The sequence below is a fragment of the Crassostrea angulata genome, chromosome 6 (assembly GCF_025612915.1).
Source record: "Crassostrea angulata isolate pt1a10 chromosome 6, ASM2561291v2, whole genome shotgun sequence".
NCBI lineage: Eukaryota > Metazoa > Mollusca > Bivalvia > Ostreida > Ostreidae > Magallana > Magallana angulata.
The window spans coordinates 31,911,398-31,938,491 of record NC_069116.1 but is presented as its reverse complement, the minus strand read 5'-3'; the positions used below and the strand labels follow the sequence as shown (position 1 = coordinate 31,938,491).

General features: G+C 33.8%; 2 protein-coding genes across 7 annotated transcripts; one reads left to right on the top strand and one right to left on the bottom strand.

Annotated features, from left to right (window-relative positions):
- Nucleotides 1-1,171: 1,171 nt before the first annotated feature.
- Nucleotides 1,172-16,670, bottom strand: LOC128187784 (AP-1 complex subunit gamma-1-like). 6 transcript variants are annotated; one of them, XM_052858369.1, is made up of 22 exons: nt 16,251-16,653; nt 15,234-15,247; nt 14,199-14,409; nt 13,888-14,012; nt 13,018-13,159; nt 12,601-12,774; nt 12,177-12,272; nt 10,608-10,688; nt 10,396-10,494; nt 8,775-8,830; nt 7,871-7,984; nt 7,598-7,738; nt 7,321-7,375; nt 6,979-7,191; nt 6,401-6,528; nt 4,553-4,657; nt 4,136-4,292; nt 3,880-4,012; nt 3,700-3,792; nt 3,403-3,563; nt 3,095-3,193; nt 1,172-2,885 (listed from the first exon to the last, which is right to left on the bottom strand). In XM_052858369.1, the coding sequence occupies exons 3-22, from the start codon at nt 14,397-14,399 to the stop codon at nt 2,784-2,786; spliced, it is 2,475 nt and encodes an 824-aa protein (XP_052714329.1). In that variant the 5' UTR covers nt 14,400-14,409; nt 15,234-15,247; nt 16,251-16,653; the 3' UTR covers nt 1,172-2,783. The 6 variants fall into 6 exon arrangements, with proteins under 6 accessions (XP_052714329.1, XP_052714330.1, XP_052714327.1 ...); XM_052858370.1 differs by lacking the exon at nt 15,234-15,247 and having other exon boundaries at nt 16,565-16,670; XM_052858367.1 differs by lacking the exon at nt 15,234-15,247.
- A 3,800-nt stretch (nt 16,671-20,470) lies between these two features.
- LOC128187785 (uncharacterized) lies at nt 20,471-25,401 on the top strand. Its single transcript, XM_052858371.1, has 3 exons — nt 20,471-20,605; nt 23,254-23,459; nt 24,480-25,401. The coding sequence occupies exons 1-3, from the start codon at nt 20,511-20,513 to the stop codon at nt 24,899-24,901; spliced, it is 723 nt and encodes a 240-aa protein (XP_052714331.1). The 5' UTR covers nt 20,471-20,510; the 3' UTR covers nt 24,902-25,401.
- Nucleotides 25,402-27,094: the final 1,693 nt, after the last annotated feature.

Genomic DNA, 27,094 nt, shown 5'->3' with positions numbered 1-27,094 from the left:
TAACAGTACCTAACATGCACACTTCTCTTCGAATGGATAATACCCCTTAAAGCTTTTAACAAGTAATTTGAATAATTTTCCCCTTTTCATATTATAAAGGTGGAATAACACACCTGAAAAAAGTCACTCAAATTAACGGGAAAGTTTTTGATAAGGAAAGATATAATAATAAATAAACTGTACAAATGTCAAATAAGCGAAAAATTTGCAGTTTGGGGATAAAAATGAATATCTAAAATAATTATTTCAGTAAGTAACAACAGAAGGCGGGATTCGAACTCGGGATGTACAGATCACAAGTCCGACACTATATCCACTCGGCTATGGTGCAAGTTACATGTTGCACTGGATAAAATCCTTTTAATAAAACGAAATGTCGTTTCGATCAGCGGTCAGCCATTTTGTGATGTGTTATTCCACCTCAAACTTTGTCAGTCTGCCTTATTAATAATGATCATATTTTTCACATTAATTTTTAAACAGCGATATGGAAGCGGCTCCGTCTTTGATCAGTAAAGTTTTAAAAATCAAATAATATGTACGTATCCAAATTACAGAGGAAACAAAGAACTATTAATATTACCTCTCTCTCGAATAGAAAAATAATAAAACATATCTCTTCCAAATATTATTTTCTGACAGCATAAAACAAAACACATTTTGCATTTGTATGATTTATTACTTTGGAGAGTATGACTAAATACAAAGTAATACCACTTGATCAGGATATTCAGTTCATTTCAGATGAGTTCTAGAAGCCTGCAGGGGGGTAATATTGACAAGTCATGAAAAATTTGTTCCACGTCCACTCTTACAGTAAAACTGTACACAAGATGTTTAAAACACACATCTTATTCATCCTCAATTAAGAAAAAAAAACCTTGACAGAATTAGAGAAAAACCCTTAATTTGTGAGATAATACATCTAATATTACATAGCGTCCATGCCTATTCAGGTATATTGTTTTTTGAAATACATTTGTTGAGAAAGATATGTGAAACTGACATTGACAGGACGGAGGAATATATACAAGAATTTGATAGAATAGAATAAATACATCAATAATAAATATTTTGAAAGAGATCAGGAAGTTCACCTTCTTATAATTCCATTTATACCAAAGTAGCTTTATAGTTAAGATAGCTAATCTTTAACAAGTTCGTATATGTACTTTGTAACAAATGATCATAATTATAAAACAAAAACAATCTGTTTATAGCTTTGAACCAGAGTAAACATCACTTTCACATACTGTTCATTAGACACTATTTCGAACATCAGTTTTGGACCACCATTAGAACAAGTTTATTCATGATGCAAGTGCAATGAAGACTAGACCACGCACTTTTTAACACTCAGTTAAACACTCGACTGATTAAGCATCTGTCTAACTATGAACCGCAGCTACTGAATGACAGATGTGCATGATTTTGTACAGGTATTTTTTTTATATCATTATCTACCAAGAGCACAGTGAAGTTGCTGAACATAACAAAAGTAAAGATTTCCATTGTTAAAATGAGATTTGTAAAATATTTCTTCCTCCATCAAAAACTTATTAACATCAACTTTAAAATCTTATTACATTCTGTAAAAGAAAAAATAAATTACATTTACTTTAGATTTTATGTTGATTTGAAATAAGAACTTTGCGTGAAAAAGTAATAACGCCTGTATTTATAAACATTGAAGATTCATATTTCTGTTTATAAACATATTTATTATTTTCATGTTAATATAAATAGGATTTCATTTCGTTTTCTATTAAAGTCATCAGTCAACAATTAACAAAGAGTTAACCTAATGCACCATAACAGGATATGATGGACATTATCATTAATATTTTTTCCCTAAAAATAAATGAACTGCATGCATAAATTTTATGCCAGCCAAAAGCTCAGGTAATATTCTTCAAAGGTTTAACTTCAGCAGAACTTGTATTCCTAAATGCTATTTCAAAAAAGTGAAATCTGAAAACCAGCAATTGCAGGCTATTATTCCATAAAAAGCTTGACAGATCTAGCACACAAAAATGATGTGGTTTTTGATGTGCTCTTTGTTCAATTTCATAAGATTACTACATATACTTCCTTTACTCAGTTCAGAATCTCTAATTCACCTTTACCAGTTTTGTACAAGTATTTAAAGCATTTTACACGATTAAATGTCTCTCCAATATGTAGAAAATCATGCAATATAAAGTGCTCTGAATTGATCTCCATTTTGTTATTTAAAAAAAAAAAAAAATTCAAGCACATTCTGAGCAGCATTCTAAGCACAACTTCCAAGTTTAAGTTCAACCACGATTTGTCAGTTACACTCATAGCAAAAATAATTGAATAACAATCACAAGATTTCATTGGAATGATAACACAGTAAATAAATAGCATTATACTTTGTTTTTGACAATATACTTCTGTCTCACAGCACTGTAAAAATCAGGATCTCCTCACTCTTCCAATCAACAGATCAACTTTGCAGAAAGAGCACTCGGCCTTGGGCCTCGGGACAGGACAGTGTTTGCTTCGGGACCATGCACCCTTAGTCTTCAAATACATGTAGTTCATGAAGAGCACTTCCCTGTATTGCACTCAATAGTGACCACAAAACGTAGTCAAAAATGATCAAATTAAATCTATGTCTACACAGTTGGTTGCAATTTCAAAATCCCCGCTACACTGCAGTAGTACCCTATGTGCAGACATTTAATAGACGAGTCCTTGATCCCGATAGAAAATCCTTGATCTACAAAGAATGTCACGTGTTTTAAGTCCCATCAGCATCACTGCCATAATGTTGATGGGAAAGAACTCACTTCACCAATGTCTGTGACGTTGTTTCCATTCTGCTTATAGCTCACTTTAATCCTTAACCTAATAGCTTGCTGTAAATAGAATAAAACATTTTTACAAATCTACAAAGCCAGATTAGGTATTACCAAAATCTCCAGATTTCATCATATCTTTGTTTATAGACCTAATATTTAGAACACAAATCATTTTATCATCAAGTCAACTGGTCCATTTTTTTTTTCCATGCATATATAGCACATGGGTCATTTTTCGTAAAAGTTTGATACCTATAAGTACATACTTTCTGTGGATTGTTGACTTTGATAACTTGAGTAACCTCTCCATCGTTCATTGGTGGTAATGTACTTCCTGATGGAGACTGCAGTTGTAGTTGGAATGACTGCAAGAATATCAATGTTACTAATAAAATAAAGCTTCCTTTTAATTGCTACACATTTGCTTCATGTAAATGCAAATCTAATGTATCATAGTTTCAATCCCACGACTTGACAATTGTGACCATAGATAATCTACCATAAAGACTTTTGGAAAGAAAATGTAGAACTCTGAAGTAATCTCCAATCCACTGGACTGTAATTATTTGGTTACCTTAGGAACAGCGGCTTGGAATATGTAGTCTGACATTGTGGTGGCTGTGGAGTTGGTGGACTTGACGTTGATGATGGTCACATTGGGCTGTCCATTGTCTCGCTCACAGGTTAATTCCACCTTCAGACCATTCTTGTCAAATGCGGTCAACTTGTATGGACCTGAAAAATCAAGACCAAAAATAAAAATGACAAAACAATCACCAATCACATCAACATCTGCATCTTCAAAGATTTTGATCAAACTGAAATAGCTCCCTTTCCAGTTTAAGATAATGGGGAAGAACAGTCAACATACCATCATTTCCATTCATTTGGTTATTATGCGTGGTGTCCCCTCCCATCAAATCATCAAGTAAGTTGGGGGCAGGTGTTGGCTTCACAGGTGGAGCTATAGAAAATTTCAAGAAAAGTTTAATGGTTACCAGTTCATATTTCACACATCCAACAACAATGTATTCAAAGGCTTGCACAGTACCTGGATTTGATATCGTGGCTACATCTCCCAGGAGATCTAGAAGGTCATTGGCACCGCCGGAGGGGGGTGGAGCTGGGTTTGCAGAATTTCCCGCTGGAGGAACTACATCTAATAAATCTAAAATATTCTGACTCTGAAAGGAAGAAAATTACCTTTTAATACTCACATTTACACAAAGTTTCAGTGATCAATATACAACATGTACATACACAAATATATCTCCACATTTTTATTGAAAAAGAGATCTTACACTGACCTCTGTATTGTTGATATTTTTGGCTTTTACTGATGTTGTACTTTCACCATTAGGAATATTTCCTTCATTAAGTAAATCAGTTGAACTTTCAGAGTTGGCTAAAACATTTTTGCTTCTGCTACCCTCTATTAATGGCATCGGCTCTAATAAAGCTGATCTGTAAAGATTTGAAAAGACAACATTAGAGACCAAAACCCTACATAAACAAATAGAAAATAGTATAGTAATAGTATATAGTAGTTTACAAGTTAAATGTAACCTTTCTATCAAAATGCATAATTGATCTTCTAATAAAAAATACATACACACAAAATAAATACCCAAAACTTTTTTTGCTGGGCGTTTAAAGAGTGAATTACATGTTTTTCAAAAGGAGAGGAAATATCAGTGTTAGGAATACAAGTACTGTCATCTAACCTCATATTTTCATATTTGGTGAAGATATTAGAATACTCTACAGATCTCTGCTGGAGTTCTACGTGTGTTGAACCACCATAAGCATCTATCACAGCTTTGACCCTCCTAGAAATGGATTTGAATGCAACAATTAAAGGACATATCGCATGTTTCTAAAGTATACGACATTTTACATTTTTTGGCTTCCTTGTGTATCTAATAATTACTCCTAATAGTTTGTAAACGGTATAAAAGCGGTAATTAGCCATAATATCAATTTAAATTATAGTCCCGATCGTTTAAAAACTCGTTAATTAGATAGCGTGTCACGTGGTACAGTGACGTCACATGCGACCTTCTTCGAACAGCTGATTGTAAACAAATTGTAGGATTAGCATTATCTTCTTTAAATTTTGACATTCATTCACCATGTAAGTTATTTTTTTTACATGCTGACTAAATTAAAAGAATCTTATTATTCAGTCGTACATGTTTGAGCCACCAGTACTGATAAAATACGATGACATAGCCGAAGAAGCGACGATGAAGTCGGCAATAACGATCAAATTTATCGACGTGTAAACATTGTTAACACAACTTAGTAAGGATTGTAGCTCAAATAAATCTGTTAAAGGTGTTTATTTATTAAAATCTACAACAGTCTTGGTTTTTGGCGTTCCTAACGACTCAGAATGTTCATTATTGTAAAACTGTGGTGCACAAGAAGTTTGTTTCTTCGGCAGTAACTGATCACAACTTTCTAAGGTTGTTTACTCTATATTACACTGGATTATAAAAGCAAGCAAGAACGTTTTATTGTTTATTTCTGTAAGATCCCATCTCCGTATTTTTTTTATCCTTGTACGTATAAATGTATATCAACAAACTTTGTCTATTTCTCGCGTAAACAATCAATATCGACAACTCGATCCATGACTTCTCCCGCAAAAAATAAAACTCATAGAAATCTCACCTCCCGTACTAAAATTATGATTTCTGCAGAGGTGAGCTACATGTATGAATGAAGAAATCATGTATACAAAACCGATGCATACATGAACGTATAGTTTCACAATAAGAAAAAGAAAACAGCTAATGAAGCGAGGCGGTATCCAAAATGGCGTCCCCTCTCGTTATTTTCCTCCGATGAACTTGCGTTTTGTACACAGGCCCCTGTGCATAAACTTCTATTTTTTTTCTTTTTGAGAAATGAATAAGATTTATTTATGAAACTATAATTACAAAAATGTACAATATAATTAATAATATATGAATTGAATGTTTATTTATAAATCCTCTCGTCGACAGATAGACCCCTAGATTTCCGCATACTTTCGTAAGGGAAACTTAAACAAACAACAGTTCAAATCCCCATTTTCGGTGGCTAAATCACCCGCAGGAGGCACAGAACACCATCATGTCCCGTTATCGACAATTTAATAGGTGATAATTAGTTTAATTGTCGTTTAAATCTAATCCAATTACTAAGATGGCTAACAGCACCTTCTCGCTCGAGGTCGCATATGACGTCACACATCATGGCGGGTAGATCGAGAGAGAAAATATGCATATCGCGACATTTGAATTTCATCGCTTTCAAACTCACGAATTAGGCAGAATATTTTATGAAAACGTTAATAAACCTGATTTATAATGAGTATAGAATGATTTTATTTTAAAAATTCCGAAAATTGAAAAACATGCGATATGTCCTTTAACATGTTTTCTTTGCAATCAAAATAAAATCAACAAATGTCATGACAACAGTATGAATAATTATATGATAAATGTACAAAAAGTCTTTATGGAAAATGAGTTTTATGCAGAAATTAACATTTATTTTTCTATACACTTCACTGTGAAACCTACCCTACTGAGGTTCTAAATCGAGAAGTTAGCTTCATAAGACTGGTCATTGCATACTCCTTACTGACTTCTGTGGAGTAGTTATGAGTTAAGACCTTTTCTAAAACATCTATCACCTCGTCTTCTGATACCTGAAAACAAAAAAGAAAACCATTTTGCACTCAACAGTAAAGTATTGAAATCACAACTTTAAACACATAAACCTGTCATCTTTTACAGCTTTAAATTACTGAGTGCAGTTCATTATATGATCAGTGGTCATAGAATTCATAAAAAAGCTCCATTTCCTTATTCAGGCCATAGTGACCTACTTTCATCTATGAGACATTTTGCCAACATATATGCACATTAACTGACCAAGTTCCAATGGTTTTAGACGTAACAGCATGCTAGATATGATCTTGAGTATTTATTATCATAAACCGATTTTTGGGCATTACAAAACAACATTATAAGAACTACTTATGAAAAACTTAAGACAAATAAAGGGATGTAAAGGAAGGCCTTTAGTACAGTACAACCCCTCAAATGATGGGTGTCAAAAAACCTCTTCAACAGATTGAAATCGATTGGTGACAAACCTGCACGGGTTCATCCTCCTCACAGACCCCGGAGATCAGTTTCTCGCCGTACTCTCCGATACACCACAGGGCCACCTGTACCAGGGACGGCTGGTGAATGTCATCTTTGATCAACAGGAACAGTTGTTGTACTGTGTAGTTGTGCAGTTCGGAAGTCTCCGCTATTAACTGGATCAATATGGACACAATATCATCTCGCACATAGGACCCCGCCTGCAAAAACAAAACTCAGTCTGTCAAATATATCATACAATGTGACCAGCATACATTTTTTGTTGAAACGGTTTGCAATGAAAACAAAGTTATAATCCAGTTCTGAGCATATTATAAAGGAAAACTTACTACACGTAGCATCTTCATCACAGTGTCTATATGCCATCTCTTGGTGGGTGAGTATCTAAAAGGTTTTAGACATCAAATGTCATTATTTCTAATTTTTCATATTTTTAAAATTCCTGGCAAGACTGATAACAAAGATTTGGGTCTTAACAACAGAGGCTAAAAAGTTTTCAAATTTTCCTCAAGGACAGTGACTGACTACCACTGCTCTTAGAAGGCCTCCTGAAAAAGCACACAGTGATGCCTTCAGTAGAAATGAGGACCATGTTCAAACTCTTACTTTTCTGTTGACTGGACAATGTTTGAACAAACATCTGCCTTGAACTCTGGATCACAGTTTTCCAGGAAGTCCAAAAGTTCCTTCATCATTCCCCTGATGTTTCCCGTGTTCACTAGGGCAAAAGAGAGTTCCATGGCACGCCTGTGGAAAACAACAGAATTTTATTTACTTATGCTATGATCATAATTACTGCATGGATTCAATCCAGGTACAATACTACCTGGATATCCAAATTGGCAATTTTTAAAAAAATAACATCCTTTCTTACTATACCTTCTTATAGAAATATCAGCATCCTTCAGGCAGTCAATAATGGTTGTCCTGTGTCTCTGGACTGCATTGTAATCTGCTTGTACAACCCTCAAAAGTGTGTTTAATGCCACATATCTGTCAAAATGACAATTTTGTTTTACATGTTTTAAGATCTATACAAAATTGGGATACTTGTGTTTAAGATGTAATGAATGTTTCCAATTTTTAGATGATCAATTTACAGAAAATCAAAGGCCTGAGCGGCGCATCACATTGAAGGTAGCTAAAAACATCACTACAATTTGTTAAATATCGCCTTTCTACACATGGGGAAGGTGGCGCGCTTTTCCTCATTAAGTTGGACATCGTCTTATTCGTTTTATCAAGTGATAAAATAAGGAATCTGTTCCTAGCTATAGAAAGACAGCAACTTGCTCTGTCCCTATCGTACGTACATCGCATTGCAGGCATTGCCACTCATCTGCGTATTAATCTTTGTTTTGTTCTTTCATTGATGCTGATGTTGTATGTAAATGTGTTGTAATGATTTGTTGATATTTTTAAAACGAATACTGAATATATATGTTCCTGATTGAAAATACGTAACAATCAGAACGGCACTATATATTTATTGGCGCATTGATATTGAGTTCTACGACCCCGCTTGTATATAAGCCGAGAGAAGTGAGCTGACAGCAATGAGGCTACATCGCTGATAGCGATGCGCCTCAAAAATCCTAACTTTATCTTTTTGAAAAAGTCCATGTTACACATTCCTTAAGAGAGAATAGTATGTTTGGACAATGCTGATGTAAAATCATGTGGATTATGCAAGAGTTTATGTATCAAAGTAGACAGAAATTATACATATTATAAAGCCTGAAAGGTTATTGAGATAGAGGAAATTGAAAGACTGAATTCATACCTTATATTTTTGTCATTATTCAGCAGAAATCTTCCAAGAATATTTACTGCTAAAACCTGCAATCATACAATGGATATATCAACAAATGAAAATGGTGAATAACTAATTAGTAAAATTTTCTTTTATTTGATCAATGCAACAGACTTCTCTTCATATTTGAATCACTTATTCTATTTTCTGTTTCTATTGCCTTAATACATGTATGCATAAAATGTGCATCATCTAGAACTAGACCAGTCAGGAAGGGCCCATCTGACAATTAATATAGAGAAGTGAAAAAAACTTTGAATTCCATCCTCTTTATATTAACAATGATGAAAAATAAATGCCCGGCATAAGATGTAAAGAACTGCAATATAGGATCTCATGATTTGTAGTTGGATATGATTTTCATCCAACAATTAAAGTGTTAAACTGAGGGGTAAAAATATAAGGGTGCAGCTCATGGAATGAGAGTTTAATCTGATTACATTTAAAAAAAAAAAATATGAAAATTATAAGTAACAACTGTATTTTTAAAATTTCAAGATAATTCCTGAATGTCCAAAAACTCTAAATAGTAACCTTGTATCTGCATAAAACAGGGATAACCTCATGTCTTATAAAAAAACCTAATTTAAATGTGCATTTAAAAAAGATTTAAACAGGTGTTTTACAAAACGCAAGCCTTCAGTGAATACAAATATATTGTATCACCCAGGGTTGACCTCAACTTAAAAACAAACATCAGTTGCAGACAAAGGTGTTCATTAATCTTCATATGACAGATAGAGATAAGCCACTAAATTTTCTGCAGCAGGCAAGATAATTAATCCCAGGAGGTTAATTGTTCTGCTCTCTCATCCTTTTCTTCTAAATTTACAATAAGCTTTTTTTCAGAAATGACAGAATGGGGTTATTATCTGATTACCTGTTAAAATTAACAGCATTAAGGCAGAAAAAAATAAAATAAATAATTAAAAAATAAAATAGTGAAAAAGGATATCTTAATATAAATCTTGATTTTAGAATTCTATAAAATTATTATAAATCATTGTGTACGGTATTTTAACCAAAATAAAGTATGAATATTATATTTTAAATCCATATTTCAAAGAATGTACACAATACTACACATCATTCAAAATTAACCTTAACTTCAAAACAAAGTTCATTTGCAAACACAGGCAGTGCAGTTATTAATCTCAATGTGACAGATAAAGATAAAGCTTAGGATTTTCTTCCTGTGGAAGGTTAATTTATCCCAAAAGACAAATATTGCACAGCCTTCCAAGTATACAATGGTAACATTCTCAGCAGTTATCTCTCTTTGCCCATTCATTCTTATGCATAGTTAAGGAATCTACCCCACCACCCCAGCTCCAAACCAGAAGACATAGAGAACCAAACTTAGCATCAAAATATGTATTTCTGCCTACTGAACTACCATACCAAATTTGAACTTGATTGGGCAACCATAAAAAAAGTTATTAGAAAAAAACAGAAAATTTGTGGATTGAAGAGTAACAGATGGACAGACAGAAGGACGGACAGACAGAAGGACAGACAGACAGAGTGATTACTATAGGGCACCCGCAAATCCTTGCAGGGCCCTAATTATTTTGATTTTAAATCTTCCTACCCTGAGTCCAGCTTCTGACTTAATTCCCATGATGGTCAGAACAATTTCATACAGAATGGCATGCCCTACATTTTTACTGGTGTCAGTGTTGGTAGCGACCTAAAAAGAGCAAGAAAATTGAAATACAAATAATCCATCATTAAAACACCTGTTACAGAACAAGGAATAAAACTGACCCTCCCATCCTCCTAAAAAGTCCAAGGTATACAAACCTGTGCTAAAATGTCATTCATGGTTTCACTAGCATCAGTATCGTTCTTCCCTAGAATTCTGAGCAAGCGAAGGATCTTCACCTGGTCAGTGAGATAAATGTGATCATTTCAGTAAAAGACAAGAACCTAGTACCCATATCTACTATACTGTACAACAGAGAATAATATCTTCTGCTACGGCATGTACAGCGTTACATACCTGAACTTAAACTTTCATGCAAAAACTATTAGTTTGTTTGAAATTAAGAAAATGAAAATAATGAGTAGCAAGTCAAAAAACTTGATCAAAATACCAAATGAAAAAAAGTTAAATATTGGTTATAAGTTTAGATAATTACAAATATCTTTTTTTTTTAAATGTTCACGTACACATATTTCAAGAAGAGAAGAGATGAAAAATTTTTAAAATAAGAAGTAAAGTTACCCAGAATTTATTTTAACATGCACAAAGGCTATCCAAATTCTTTTAAGGATAATACAATATTGTTAGTACAAGAACATGCATGTGTTTTTCTGCATTCAAAAATATTAAATGTATCATGCTATGTCTAATACAGCAATCAAGGCAAACGGTAGGAAAACAAATCAAGCATAGCTGGATTTGGAATAATTATTGGCAATATCAATTCTTTACTGTTAGCAATACTTGTAGAATAATCAAGTACCAAGGCGCTGTGTATCACTTTTTGGTAGCAAATTTCAACTCCTAGCAAATACTAATTTGTTACTTTATCCTTATCATAAACTTCTATAACAAATACACTAATATGGAATAATCTCAAACACAACTAAACACAAGCAAAATGATGTATGTACAAATTACAAAGATCTACAAATCTACCCCCTCCAACCAACAAACCAAGAAAAAACCTAGTAAAATTTAATTTCAAATTATATTTTACATCAGTCTTTTTTTTTAAATGACATGGGCCTTTTTCATTAAGTTACTTTTTTGTTTAAATGGCCAAACTGGAATGTTTCTCTGAATCTATCATCAAACTGCAAGATTCAATTCACTCAGAAATTTATGTTTAACAATATTAATATTTTTCACCTTTTGGAACCCAATGTGTCATTGATGAAATGCAATACAAGAAATTGTGCATATGGATGACATTATAAAAACAATATCCCAATCTCTCATAATAACATACATGTTTATAAATATGTTTAGAGCTATATACAAGTAAATATATATATGTTTCCCATCAAATAAAATTCATCCTTTGCAGTTCTTCTTCCCATGCTCTACTACTAAAATCATGTGATTTATGGCAGATAAGAATAGGAAGGAGAGAGAGAGAGAGATGATTTTAGTGAAACAAACTCCACACAGAGAAGAGCTCCAATAGCATAGGTTAGGTGAGAGTGTGTGCCAGGAGTCTGGTAAGCATGAACTACAACACTGCCTGATCTATACCTGTAGAAACGGGTCGCTAACCCCCGACACATCGTGTTCTGGGGAATACCCAGCCATTATCAAGTTCTTGAGAACTCGGACCAGATTGGGAACCACCTGAAAGTAATAATGGAGACCACTCATGCAGTGAGGATGAACAAAGTCTGTACCTGCAAAAACGGATTACTGACACCAAAAACATCATGTTCAGGAGAATAACCGGCCATGATCAGATTTCTGAGGATGCGTACAAGCATAGGAACCACCTGCAGTAGAATAAGTTATCTGCATTTCTGCTACAAGAAAATTACACAAAAGCCATGTGCCGTTTCAGATTTTTTTTTTCTGGTTTATTTTTAAACACAGTGAATCACAGCTTCAGATAATCAAAAGTACATACCGGTACCTGTTTTTCCGCAGAAGAATTAAAAAAATTAATCATGATATAGTCTGGATTCCTCCGTCAAAATCAAATACAGAGTATATTTATAAAACAAAATAGTTTTCAATCATTTTTTAATTTTACAAGGCAAGTATGTCAAAAATGTGTGCAAAAATCAAAAGTATTTTTAAAAAAATTTTCTGCTGCCCTACCTTTCTAAAATGATGCAGGGTGTCTGGGCTTTTCTCACACATTTCCGTGATGAGACACACGGCTGTCAACAAGACGCCGTGGTTCTTCTCATTCAGTAAGGAGCGGGTGGCCGGGATAAACATCTCCATCAGGTCGGGCACCTTGCGGATGATGCAGAAGGCACACAGGATAGCCTGAAAAAAAATAGTCCATAGTTAAAAAGACTAAAAAAAAAAAAATCCTCTCAAGTACCATAACTTTCATTACAAGTAAACTGGCCACATTTTTAAAACTGCATGACCCCCTATGCTAACAAATATGTAATAGAAGAACATGTACATAAATGATTGGAACTAATTGTTTCAATAATATTTTTGACAGAACAATTATCATAAAGACATGATTATGAATGCAATGAAATTTTGTGATAACATTACCTTCTTCTTGATGTAGGCATTTGAAGACTTGATCATTTTTTCAATTTCTCCAGCCAGATCTCTGCTCATTTCCACAGAGCAGATTGTCCCTAGTGTACACAGGGCCAAACTCTGAATGTACTGGGTCTGGTGATTTAAGTCACTGAAATAAGGAGGAAAAAAAATAACTACCATACACATTCAAAAATCCACATACTAATACTTGATTCATTTAATATTTACAAATACTTTTAATAATGTTTTCTTTCCTTTTATCGGGTAATCAAACTGGCAAACATACTTTTTTGAAAAAAATACATGAATTATATCTTATTATAAACATATGTTGACCATATAATTTCATTCATATTGGCTTCGTATAATTTTCAAGATCGAAGAAAGTCAAAGTCAGAAAATCTAAACGGTTTTTTTTTAAACCTAATGAAATACAAATTGAGGAGTATTTAAGTCAAGGTCAATGGGAAGGTCAAGATCAGGAAATTGTGACCATTTGAAGTCCTCTCCCTATAGATATATTTTCTTTTCATTATTTCATTTATTAACATGATGAACATCTTGGGAACAGTTTCTTTGAAACTAAGGTAAGTGCAAAGTCTTCTGGATGGACAGACAGAAAAACAGCAGATGGACATGTCAAACACAATGTGACTGGCGGGAATTTATTTTTTCATTTTACAAACATCGGTTGATAATACGCATAAATATATGAATATGATAGTATTAACTATGACTTCTTTAAATAAAACTTCCTGATCAATGGAAAACAAATAAGGAAAGAGATATATAATTTAATTTTGCAGCACTATACATGTACATCAAGGTAATTTGCATATTTGCAAAAGACATTTTGTTTTGTGTTTAATAACTTACTTTTTCAATGAATTTGTCACCAGAAGATGGACGTCTTGTCTTTCGTCCAGCAACAACATAGCACCCAGATATCCTATCCTCTTGTCTGTGAACTTTGCGGAGGCAATCAGCTTTAAACACTCCAACTGCAAAATAGTTAAATACATGTATACTGGTTAAGAAACTAAGAAATTCTTATATTAATGGTAGGGCCATGAAATCTGATTAAGAAAGCCATATTAGAAAGCTTTGTATCACTGAACAATCAAAACAAAAATCATTTTAAATGCATATGAAAATGAAACGAAAGCAAAAATAAGAACATTCATTACCTGACCAAAGTGGGCAGGATATCCCAGCATATGAATGTAGAGTAACTTGGCCAAGTTTCGACATTTGTAAGTGTTATCCTGATCCCTAAAAGAGTCACGGATGGATGCACACTCCTTCTGAACCACTGCCCTTTCATCCGCCGCTGTTCTGGCTGACCGGATTTCTCGGATGAGATCCCGTAGTCTCTTAGGGGTTGTCATTGTCAGTGACCTACAAAAATATTGAATTCTTCAACATGCTAAAAAAAAGCCCAACAACATTTTTTGTCCACATCAAAACACCAAATATATATCAATTGATACCTTTCATTATAGACTTTAGTTAAAATGTTGATTAAATTCAAGCCTACTTTGTACATAATGTATAAAAATTATAAAACTTTTATAAAATTTATTCACAAAAGAGTGAACATGCATTTCAGGAAATTTTAAGAGCATATACTTTCTACAGTTAGAGATAGATACTTCCATTTCACAAAATGCTTGAAGCTTGAAACATTCAACAAAAAATTCAACAAGTAAGAATATGGTCAAAACCATTCATCATAGGATACAAGTTTATAAATGTTTTGCAGTCATTGATATTGGATCAAAACATGAAAACAGAGACTGCAAAAAAATAAATTTAAACAATGAAAACAATGCAAGATTTATGCAAATGTGTTACACATACTGTCAAAATGCTTATGAATAATAGTTGAAGATAAAGATATAAACATGAGTTTGTAACAATCGAACGATTCAAAGTCCTAGTATCTTTAAGCATTTCGTTAAATTTTCTAAATTTGCCATGCAAGTTATCTTTACTCCTGTAGAAGTATATAAGGTAAATAAATATACCTATCTCCATTGATCATGGATATTGCATTATTAACATGCACAGATGTTATGCGATATTGACCCCAGCCACCAACTACATAATTATACAAATACGAGAAAAGGTCAGTGGTTTACATTGACACAGCCCCATTGCCTGGATGCTTACATTCATGCATCCTATCCATGAAATATACATCAAACAAATGCACATATTACCATGGGAATATCACCTGGTAAAATTTGTACAACATTAGCCTTGGCACCATTAAAAATTAAAATGAAGACCTTAGCGAACATCAAAATAGAGAGAATTTGATCTCAGAATAATTGGCATATCATTCTATTACGAAACTCGGCCTGTTTCTACACTACTTTGATGTTTAGTATGGTATATCTTCTTAAAATAACTTGATTATTTACAATTTTAACTCAAACTTTTTCATTAATTGCCCAAAATTAATTTCAGACTGAGAAAATACAGTATTGAAGAAAGCAGCATGCCTAAATCAAACTGATATAGCATTTGTATCTAATTGTAAAACTGCCAAAATTTATGCATTCAGTTCTCTCAGTAAAGTAAAAATCAGGAAATGTAATCAGTTTTATAAAAACACTCATCTATAGTATAAATTAAAACTTGCAAAGCTAGTATAAACATATCTTATTATAGAACTTACTTATCTTTTAAGATCTTGGTTCCGGTAGGTTTAGTAATTCTATTGTGCCTATGCCATAACATACATATCATAAATATCGAAAGCACTTAAAAGCTTCATGTATACACTACTTAAGATGCTTCTTCATCATTTGTAGGAGAATCAAAACATGAATCAAATAAAGTCTTTTAAATGAGACTAAAACAGTACAAAACTGGTCATCTACCAAGAGAGTATATATCCTAATGATACATCAAAACATAGACATCTAACAGCATTTAGTTGAACCGTGATTCAAAGCTGCAAACCTTGTAATGAATTACATATAGAATCAATCCCAATCAATCTTTGACCCCTCCCCCCAAAAGTCCCAACACAAATCTGTCAGGAACACGACCTACATAGTCAGACTCACAAGATTTAGCGTTAGTTGAGTCACAAAAATAGAAAAGCAAAACTTTCAGACGATGACACCGACTACTTCTACTGTAAAACTTCAACCGGCATTTCTGAAATTGGCAATGATCAATGAAATAGAAAACAACATGCAGGTGGGAGGTGGACAGGTGATTATTACCGAATCATTTTCGTCTCTTCAGAAAAATAAATTTGTCTGCAATTCTGGATATCTACACATCAACTATGAGACCGGGCATCGGTCTATGTTTCCTCCTATGCTTTTGTTCTTTTAGAGGCCGATTTTTTTCTTTTCATCAGGTGATATGCTCATCGTTTACCGAACAATATGGCTTCCGAACCAACAACACCTAGCGCGGAGGGAAATAAGTGCTTTTTAAATAATATGCCAAGCAATTGTAGGGTTAGAAGAGTGAAATATAATACTATACTTGACCGTTTAACCGTGCTTAATGACAAATAAGTAAAATATACACTGATCAGCACGAAAATGTTAATGATATACTCCGGAAGAAAATAGTCCGATTCTCCGTGGCATTTGACGTCACCACAGTGTGCATCTTCCTGTAGGAAAGACAACTCTTCTTTTCTTTTCTTTTTTTGCAATTTCCAAATTTAGTGACAACGTGATTATAACTAAACCCTTCTTAGTCAATTTTTTTTCATATATTCATTCAATATGAGAAACACCTGAAGATTTTAAAAGTTTGAAAAAGATGTTACAGTAGTTCTATTATTAAGATGATAAAGCATTCATATATGTCTCTGATATGAGCTGATATTTTTTAAATTTTATTTTGCTGCAAAACCTGTTATAACGACAATTCTGCATGTAATTTTAACTTTTATACGATAAAGTATAAAGTATATTGGAATTTAGCAGAAGAAAACTTTCTCTACTTTAGAATATATGATATATCTGGTGATTTATGCATGTCGATAATGTAATTTTATTTTGCTGGATCAGAGCTTGATAGTTTTCTTAACAAATACTTCATGACTAAAAGAATAATAAAAAAACAATATTCTTTTGTCATTTTAGCAACTTACAATATCACTATAAACAAAATTGCATTAACCCATAACTGCTTTAACTACTTTTACATGTATATATATATGTATAGAAATATTAATTTTATATATATATATATATATATATATATATATATATATATACCTTTTTTCAGAGACATAAATAAAAGTTATTTATATCTTTAATTTTTTTTGTTTGCTTTTGATGATTTATTTCTTATTTATGGGTGGGGGGGGATTATATTATATATATATTATACATCTATCTCCCTTCCTTTTTCCAGAGACATAAATGAATGTTATTTATGTTTTTACTTTTTTTTGGTTTGCTTTTGATGATTTTTTTCTTTTTGGGGAGAAGGGGGGGGGGCTCAAAATTTTACCAGTCGTTTCACCACCACCCACCCTCGGAATGAAAAAAATATTGAGATAGATATCTCGCGCTTACGTGACTGATTCTTTAATAACAAAATATTTTAGTTTTGAGATGTACTTTTCTGATCATTACGAAATACATGTATTAAACTTTTCATCTTTCGATATAATGATACGGTGATTTGGCCCGGTCCGGGTAGATTCTTCTTTGGAAGGGGAATTCTATGCAAGACATATGTTTTGAGAGAAAAGTCTAACCCAGGTCAATTTTCCCCAGATATAAGAGTAGATTGAGAGTATGTGTGGTTGGGAGGGGTGTCTATGCTATAAGATGCATAAGGCCCGTAATTTGTTTTTTCTTTTCATTGGGAAATTACAAGCAAAGTGGTAATGTAGATGGGGGGTGGGGGTAGTGATTATAAACACTGGCAAAAAGGCTCAATCTGCGTTTCTCTTATGATTCGTTCCCAAAAGACGATTGCATTTCAAACACCTGAGGATAGCTTGCGATGAATGCTTCGTTTACTGTAAGAATTTTAATTAACTTTGATTCCTTGGGTCTGATATTATATACTGATAAACATGAACATCCAATATGTATGTGAGGGCGGATTTGGAATTCCATCTTTCGTTTTCTAAGCGTATACGAGAAAGGTTTTCTGAAAAATAAACACAAACTATTCATTTCGAAAAAATCGGTCAATTATCTGTAAAAATACCTGTGTGATAAAATACATGACAGTTTAAAATTATGATGATTTATACAAACGTCACTGCACAGTGCTTTTTTATTTGATCGTCACAGAGACTTCGCAGGGATGGTACACATTTATCGCTATATACACATACATGTATTAACATGTATGTAAATGTTCGATAGGCCAGACGAATATGAATTAAATTTTGTCAGTTTTTTTATCTATTGAACGAAGAATTGGAATGTTTCTTTACAGCGGTAATCTTTGTTCTTTTATAAAACTGTCTTTTTTTAAAAATAGCAATTATTGAGAGCAGCTTGAACATGAACGCCCCCCCCCCCCCCCCCCTCCTTTCCTCACATGTGCAAATACTATTACCTAATATCCAGTAAGAATGTACATGTACTTGTACTTGGCAGATGGAGCGGGGGTTGGACGGGGTCACGTAAATTGTGATTGTGTACACGATTTTGTCATGTATGTCAGAACATATTTTTCCAAGTTAATATGAAGTTTTTCTAGTGATCTGAACGATAAAATTATAAAACCATCACAGGCCTGATACTATATGTAGTACTGTATATAAAATACGCTGCCGGGATCAAAAGCATCATTGCATTTCTTTTTCATAGACATGTGTTCCTTTTTGTGGGTTGGGATTGAACGGTTCAACCCAGTCTTGTAGCATCGTTTTTGACTCATGTAAAAAATCTTGACAAGCAAAATAAAAAAAAACCAAACAACTTAAAATTAAAAAAAATGTTTGCTGCGAGAAAAAGTAGGAGGAGGGCAGGTAACATCAAACATATTGCATCATTTTATATGGGAAAGAGGGGGGATAACATACCAAATCCCCCTTAGATATCTTTCTTGACAAGCAAATTCGTCAAAATGCAATTTTCTAAACCGTATGCATGTGTGGAAAGGGGGGGGGGGGTGAGCGCATTTATCTATTCACAAATTAATGCTCCTTCAAATGTATTGATTAAAAGACTGCTCATTGTATTTCAAAACAATGCAGGTTTTCATGTCACTTCATTGGGGTCGGAAGCAAACTGAAAGTGTGGGGGGGGGGGGGGGGTAGACTAATCATCAGAAATCTTGACAAGAATTCCCAATATCATGTAAATCTTCATCCGTGGGGGGGGGGGGGGGGAATCTTACCGGCCCCAATTTTGCCCCCCAATAATGACATTCCTAATCCGTGGGGGGGGGGGGGGGTAAACGTACTATGACTCTAATTTTTGATATCACTATTAATATTTCGATCTTTTTAAGATATATTTAGGAACAATTTTGTTTGCTGCGAGAAAAAGTGGGGAGGCTGAACCCTTCCTGATACTATGTTCCTAATGGTTAGGTCTAACTTTTCTCAGCCCCCCCCCCCCCCCCCTCAGCCCCATCCGACGCCTATGCACTTTTATAACTAAATCCCCATGGTTTTTTTTTTACTTTAATTATTAAGTCAAATTTTCTCTCGTTTTGTTCTTTTGTTTTCTGTTGTTTTATTTTGCACGAAACTTACTTCCATTTTACAATTTTCAATATTTATGTATTTACCTGTCAATCACAAGTGTACTCCGAAACATTGGTATCTCATCATAAAATCGTGTAGAGCACTACAACAGAGAAAGTACGGATCGGAGATCCTTGTCGTACGAAGATGCAACGGGTCATAATTTTTTGGTTATGGGACCGGTTTTAATTGAACAAATATTTTATTGTGCAAATGGATACATTTATAAAAGGATTGGGCATCAGGCAGTGCTTTTGTAAGCCCTCTCCCAAAGGATCGGTATGAACAACAAACAACTGAGTCTGAAGTAACAATACACTTAACGCATTGGAAATTTAGTTATTTCCTTTATAACAATATACAAGAAAGAATTGTATGTGAGTTTCCATTCCTTTATCCTATTTATCCGAAAGACTTGTATGTCTGAGAGTTACCTTTCTTCTGTTACATATCCGTGTATTGCATTTGCAAATAGACCCCCTTACCCCCCCCCCCCCCCGGAGACGATAAACAAGACATACACCCTACCAAATATTGATCTATCGCTTGATTGATTAATATTTCTTTCTGCTGCATGCATTTGTCTCACGATTTCTAATTTCAAAGGTTATAAGACGCGATGACAAAATGATAAACTGCAGGATACTTATTTACTACCACAAAAAAAAAAATTGCTCGAAGGCAAACATTATTCATCTTTTCCGTCTGAGTTTAAAAAATTCAACCCAGAATAAAAACAAAATTAACATAAAGCACAGACTTCTTTTTTCATTCCTCAGAAGCGTCTTGACAAGCCAGGATGAAGTGTTTTGTTTTAGGAGCGATTCTTTGTTTTCTTCCGCTTACATTCTCAATATTTTTTGGAGACCATGCTTGTGTTGTATCACTCAAAGGGTAGGTATAACTAATTTTTTTTTTTTTACTTTTATCTCTAGTTACCATTGAATGTTGATTTTTTTTACTTGCAATTCTGTTCGAATTCTTTATTTTCTTACCTTTTTTGTCACGGTTTAAATAATAAAGCCATTCCAAGTTTGTTTTTATGTTTAACGTCCACCCAAAAGTAAAAAAAAAACAAAAACCAAAAACACCCCAAAAAACAAAAACAAACATACAAGCAAAAACAAAAACTATCATTTTTATCAAGAAAAACTCTACAAATTAACAAAAAAAAAAAAAAAAAACAACAAAAAACCATACGTAGTTATTTAGTAGACTAATAAAATGTATCATTTGAGTATTTTCTTCATACAAAAATTCCAATCCTTAGTTCAAATGGTAAAACAAAGCAAATCGAAAATCCTATAGTGCACATATTTCAAAACGCAAAGAGTGCACGGCTGTTTTATCGGTACTTGCATATACATGTATGTTTGTGTTTTCTTAATAGTTTTATGCTTCAGGAAACCAATCCATTTGTGAACGCTAAACATAGATGAAACTTGGAATGGCCTAACCAAAAGTCGACCGATGACGTACACACTGTTAATTTGCATTACGGAAATCACCTTTTTTGTACAAACAAAACACAACGTATACAGGCATCTGCCGTTCTATATTTTTATCTTAATAAAAATACATACCCTCTACCTGATAACTAGGTAGTGGTATGTTTTTATTTATTATGAGAACACATAAAAGCATTAGTTGCCTGTTACACCGCGTTGTATTTCAACGTAATAATATTTAGAACTATACTGGAATTAATTACTTGAAATGCATATAGTAAATGGCGAACTTTTCTTTTCGTTTTTGTATACTTATCTTGTTGTATTGCACAGATGTTAATTGAAATCTTTAATTTTCTTGTTCTCAATATGTTCATTTAAAAAAAAATGTTATGAAGGCATGGTGTTAATAAAACTAGTAATCATATCCGCGTAAACATTTCAATAGGATGTTTCAAAATGCCTTTGAGTACGGAAGCGTATTAGTGCCACTTTGTATTTTTTTCCTTTAAAATTCCAACTTTAAAGTTGGAATTTCCAACTTTAAAGTTGATTTTTCCAACTTTAATCTTGGAATTTCCAACTTTAAAGTTGATTTTTCCAACTTTAAAGTTGGAAATTCCAACTTTAATCATGGAAAAATCAACTTTGAAGTTGGAATTTCCAACTTTCAAGATGATTTTTCCAACTTTAAAGTTGGAATTTCCAACTTTAATCTTGGAATTTCCAACTTTAAAGTTGGAAAAATCAACTTTAAAGTTGGAAATTCCAAGATTAAAGTTGGAAATTCCAACTTTAAAGTTGGAAAAATCAACTTTAAAGTTGGAATCCAACTTTAAAGTTGATTTTTCCAACAGTTGGAAAAATCAACTTTAAAGTTTGAATTTTCAACTTTAAAGTTGGAATTTCCAACTTTAATCTTGGAATTTCCAACTTTAAAGTTGGAAAAATTATCTTTAAAGTTGATTTTATTATATTTATATATATAGATAGTAGATATATACTATGATTTTTTGTTCAGTGTGAATTAGGCTTTACTCATAAAAAGAATGGGGGAGTTCATTTGCTTTCAAGAAGAACTCAATATAATAATTCAACAACTCGAACTCACTGGAATTAATAGAACATGTCATAATTATAATTTCAATTTTATTTTTTGAATTCCATGAAAACAATAACTACCGGTATGTCATAATCAATATATATATGTGTATAAAAGGTTGCTTGATTGTATCATATACATATAAAATAAATTTTAAAAATCCCCAATAAATAAAATTTTCAGTTAACACATACATATACGGTAGTATGTGCATGATAATCTTGAACAATTAATAAATATGTTGAATTGAATCCCAAGATTAAAGTTGGAAATTCCAAGATTAAAGTTGGAAATTCCAACTTTAAAGTTGGAAAATCCAAGATTAAAGTTGGAAATTCCAACTTTAAAGTTGGAAAAATCAACTTTAAAGTTGGAAATTCCACGATTAAAGTTGGAAATTCCAATATTAAAGATGGAATTTCCAACTTTAAAGTTGGAAAAATCAACTTTAAAGTTGGAAATTCTAAGATTAAAGTTGGAAATTCCAACTCTTAAGTTGGAAATTCCAAGATTAATGTTGGAAATTCCAACTTTAAAGTTGGAAATTCCAACTTTATAGTTGGAATTTTAAAAAATAAAGATATATATAGAGTGGCACTAATACGCTTCCGTATTTGAGTAAGTAAAGAAATCAACCTTAAATGCCAATCTCTTTTAAGATATTATATTTGCTCTTTGGAAAAGAAGATCAAATTAGTCTAAAAAAATTTTGTTAGCAAAATGTACCTTTTCGAATTTTTATCTTCAAATTTTTTTTATCCTTAATATGTTCATTTGAAAAGGTCAAGGAAGCGGGGTGTCAGGCATACTAGCGATCATATCTGCCTAAAAATATTAAATATAAAATAATAAAAAGTCACATTGATAAAGTGAAAATAAAGGTGTCAAACTCTTTTGTAAAGGAGGTTTAATTTGTCTAAAACTGATAACGATCACGAAGCAATCTTAATTCAAACTAAAAGTATTGTGATATATAAGTTTAAAAATTGCAGTTTTCTAACTCCCGGAGAATATGACGAAGTGTCGGTCCCTCGGGATTGCATCAACGGGACCATCCGCTGGAACTACCCCACGGAGTATGCCATTGTTCACTTCTCGCCCAACACCGGGAAAAATTTCTTCGTTTGCATCGGGAAAAGTGTTTACAAATTCGAACTTTTTGATATAACAGGGGGGATTCGACAGCCAATTACCTACGGTAAGATTTTATTGAAAAACACGGAGAAAGTATACTTTTCAGGCAGTTGGCAACGTTTTTGAAAGTCGAAGGGGGGGGGGGGGAGAGCATTCAAAAAATCTTGAAAAGCAAAAACAAAAAAATAAAAAAATCCACACAAAAACAAAAGGAACTGATAACTTCAATCTGTGAAAATCCTAAGCCATGGGGATGAAGAGATTGAATTGGGTTTAATAAGGGGAGTCTGATAATTCACTTCTTTCATACCCCCCCCTCCCCCCCCCCCCCCCGATGCTGCTGTCTGATTTTGTGTGTGTGTGTGTGTGTGTGTGTGTGTGTGTGTGTGTGTGTGTGTGTGTGTGTGTGTGTGTGCGCGCGCGTGTGTGTGTGTGTGTGTGTGTGTGTGTGTGTGTGTGTGTGTGTGTGTGTGTGTGTGTGTGTGTGTGTGTGTGTGTGTATGCGTACGTCAAAATTTTGAAATCATTAATAAAAATGAACATACCCTTGTTTTGTAAGCTCACTAGAAAACTTAATAATATACTCGATAATTGACCCTATTTTCATAAATAAGATGCTTTGACATTAACATAACGAGCCGTAGTCATACTTCCAACAGACCTTATTTGAACAGAATTAGTAATAATTCTGCATTCCATGTCAATCAACAGCCAAAGATCATTGGAACAATTCACCCTTCTTCGAAACAGAAATATTTGGAAAAATGGTGGATAATTTTTTTTCTCGTGATGCATTTCGAATTTGAATTATTTGATATATTGCAAAGGCTATCAAACATCCTGAATTATTTATTTAAAACAATAAGGGAAAGGCGAGGTATGAAAAAAATGTTATTATTGAACGTCTGAAATTTAATATGGTCAAAAAATATAAAATGACCGGGATTTGTTAAATTGTTGCACCATGTATGTTGTGTACTCGTGAATACTTCACACAACATTTAATAAATGTACTAAAATGAAATTAATTCAATTACTACAGTATACTAGTATTCATTGGGGTTTTAATTTATATATCTCGCAGGCACTTGTTTGGAACCTAAGAACAGTAAAGTTTCCATAGAAATCCATGCTTCCAAATCATTACTATACCAGTGGAACATCAGATATTACATAGATATTAAGGAAACAGTCGCCACTGAAAGGAACACCGCCGCCACTGAAAACGACACAACCACAGCCATTAAAAGCGATACTATCACCGCCATTGAAAATAACTCAACCGTCAATGAAAATAACACCACCGCCACTGAAAACAAAATTTTCGCCTCTGAAATAAAAACTACCGCCACTGAAAACAACTCTACTGCCTATGAAACAACATCTCCAGCACTGAAAACAACACAAACGCCACTAAAAACAACACCACCGCCACTAAAAATAGAACTAAAGCCACTGAAACAACACAATAAACACCGCAACAAAAAACAACATCACCGCCACTGAAAACAACACCTATAGCCAATAAAACAACACAACCGCAATAAAAAAACAACACAACCGCCACTGAAACAACACCGTCGCCATTGAACACGCCACCACTATGTTGCAACAGAAAACAACGCCACCGCAGCTTAAAACAGCACCAGAACAAAAAACATAAACACCGCAGCAGAAAACAACAGTATCATCACATAAAACACCACCACCATCACAGAAACAACACCACCGTTTCAGAAAACAACACCACCGCAATGAAATAACACCAATGTCAGAGAAAACAACACCACCGCCACTGAAAACAACACCAATGTCACAGAAAACAACATCACCACCATTAAAACAACATCACCATTAACAACAAATACAACATCAATTAGTTTATCTAACGTAAAGCATATTGGAATAGTTTGACTTTTCTGGGGTGACCGCCAGTAGTCATCCGTAAGATTTGATTTTTGTAGCCACAAACTATTATTCAATAAAGAAAATCTCCTAATGTTCAATCTGATTTAGTGTTTTTTAAAGTATCATATACATTGTGATTGATTTTTTTTTTAAAATGACCCTTGTTTTAAAACCTCACTCGGTTAAAAATGAGTCACGAGGGCTTTTCAACGATTGAAGAGGCGTATTTGATGCATCGATTTTCTTTTACGTGCAACTTTCGTCATTTGAATGTGACCACGTCAGCAATTAATCACGTCCAGGTTTCTTTCCTCGCTCGTCCCATTCGCATCTTACTTGGCGGACTGACGGATGACAGAGCATGTCTGAAGATGAGTTTTTTTTTTTTACAATGTAAATCAGCTTTAACGACCTCCGATCCTCAGCAATGTTCGATAACTCTAAAATATCCGGATTTTCTTTATTCATATCATAAAGCTGCCTTTTAGTTAACATTACACAAAGTCAATTAATGAACTACCGGTACTTGGTTTAGTGGCTTCACGGAGACCTACTAAATGTACCTAGAGCTAAACGGGTTCGAGCCACCGATGTAACGGTATAACCGTATTTTTTTTATTCTTCTTATTTGATCTCAACTTGTATACGTTATTTATTTCATTATATCCATTATGGCCAAATTGCAATAACTTCATGGATACTTTTCAATCAAAAAAATTCTTGTTATTTTATTTCATATATAAAATTTGAAGATAAATAACATTTTCATGATGAAAAAAATACTTTGAGGCTGAGGATCTGTGAACCTTAATTTAATATTGTTGGCTAATGCAACTTAAAACCCCTGTCACACCGGAGCTGCGTCCTCACGGCGATCCCGCTGCGTCCTTAAATAAAGTAAAACGCCAAGGTAAACGCAGAAGAGTCTCCTACAGCGCCGTAACAACGCAACGGCATCTTCATTCGTCGCGGTGGGATCGCAAATTGAACATGCACAAAGTACGCCCCGTGGCTATGCGTTCTGATAAACACGCCGTAGAAGTGTAGTGAGGTCGCCGTGACAGCGCTGTAAGGTCTCCAACAGCGCCACGACAGCTCCGTCGGTGCGCTCAAGGAACGCAGCTAATCGCAGTGATAAGTCAATTGAGCCTTGCACGGAGACCTCTCGGAGTCCATTGGGATCTCACTGCGTCTCTATCGCGCTCTCCACAGCGTTTGAACAAGTTGTTTTTCATTTGGTTGCGTTCACACAGCGACCCCAAATAGCTGTTGCTGCGATCATCGCGCTCTCTTGACGTTTCTTCTGCGTTTATAAGCGTTTTTACCGCGCTTCCAGTGCGTTTCTAGTGCGTTGTCATCAAGACCACGAAAACTCGAACAATGGTTGTTGTTCAACAGCAAGCGATGTAGTAAATATCAAACTGGACTGCGTTCAAGATCGTAGCAGCTAGTCTAGCCGCTAGGTCGTAGATATCTAGGTCTATTAAACGGACCGCTAGGTTAGCCGCTAAGTCTCAGATTTGAAGTTGGAAATATTCAACTAAAGACTAAATATATCGACATAATTTGTTAATTTCAAGCGGAAATATATATATTAATATTCAATTAAACCTAAAGGATGAACAAATTATCACTAAGTAAATAGATTTCATGTTTGTTACAAAGTGGTAACTAAGGTGGCCATCTTGAACCTGATGCTTAGCATAAAATGTTTAGGCTACGAATATCTACGTAGCGGCTAGGCTAGCCTACCGTTCAACTACCTAGCCCTACGTAGCAGCTACGATCTTG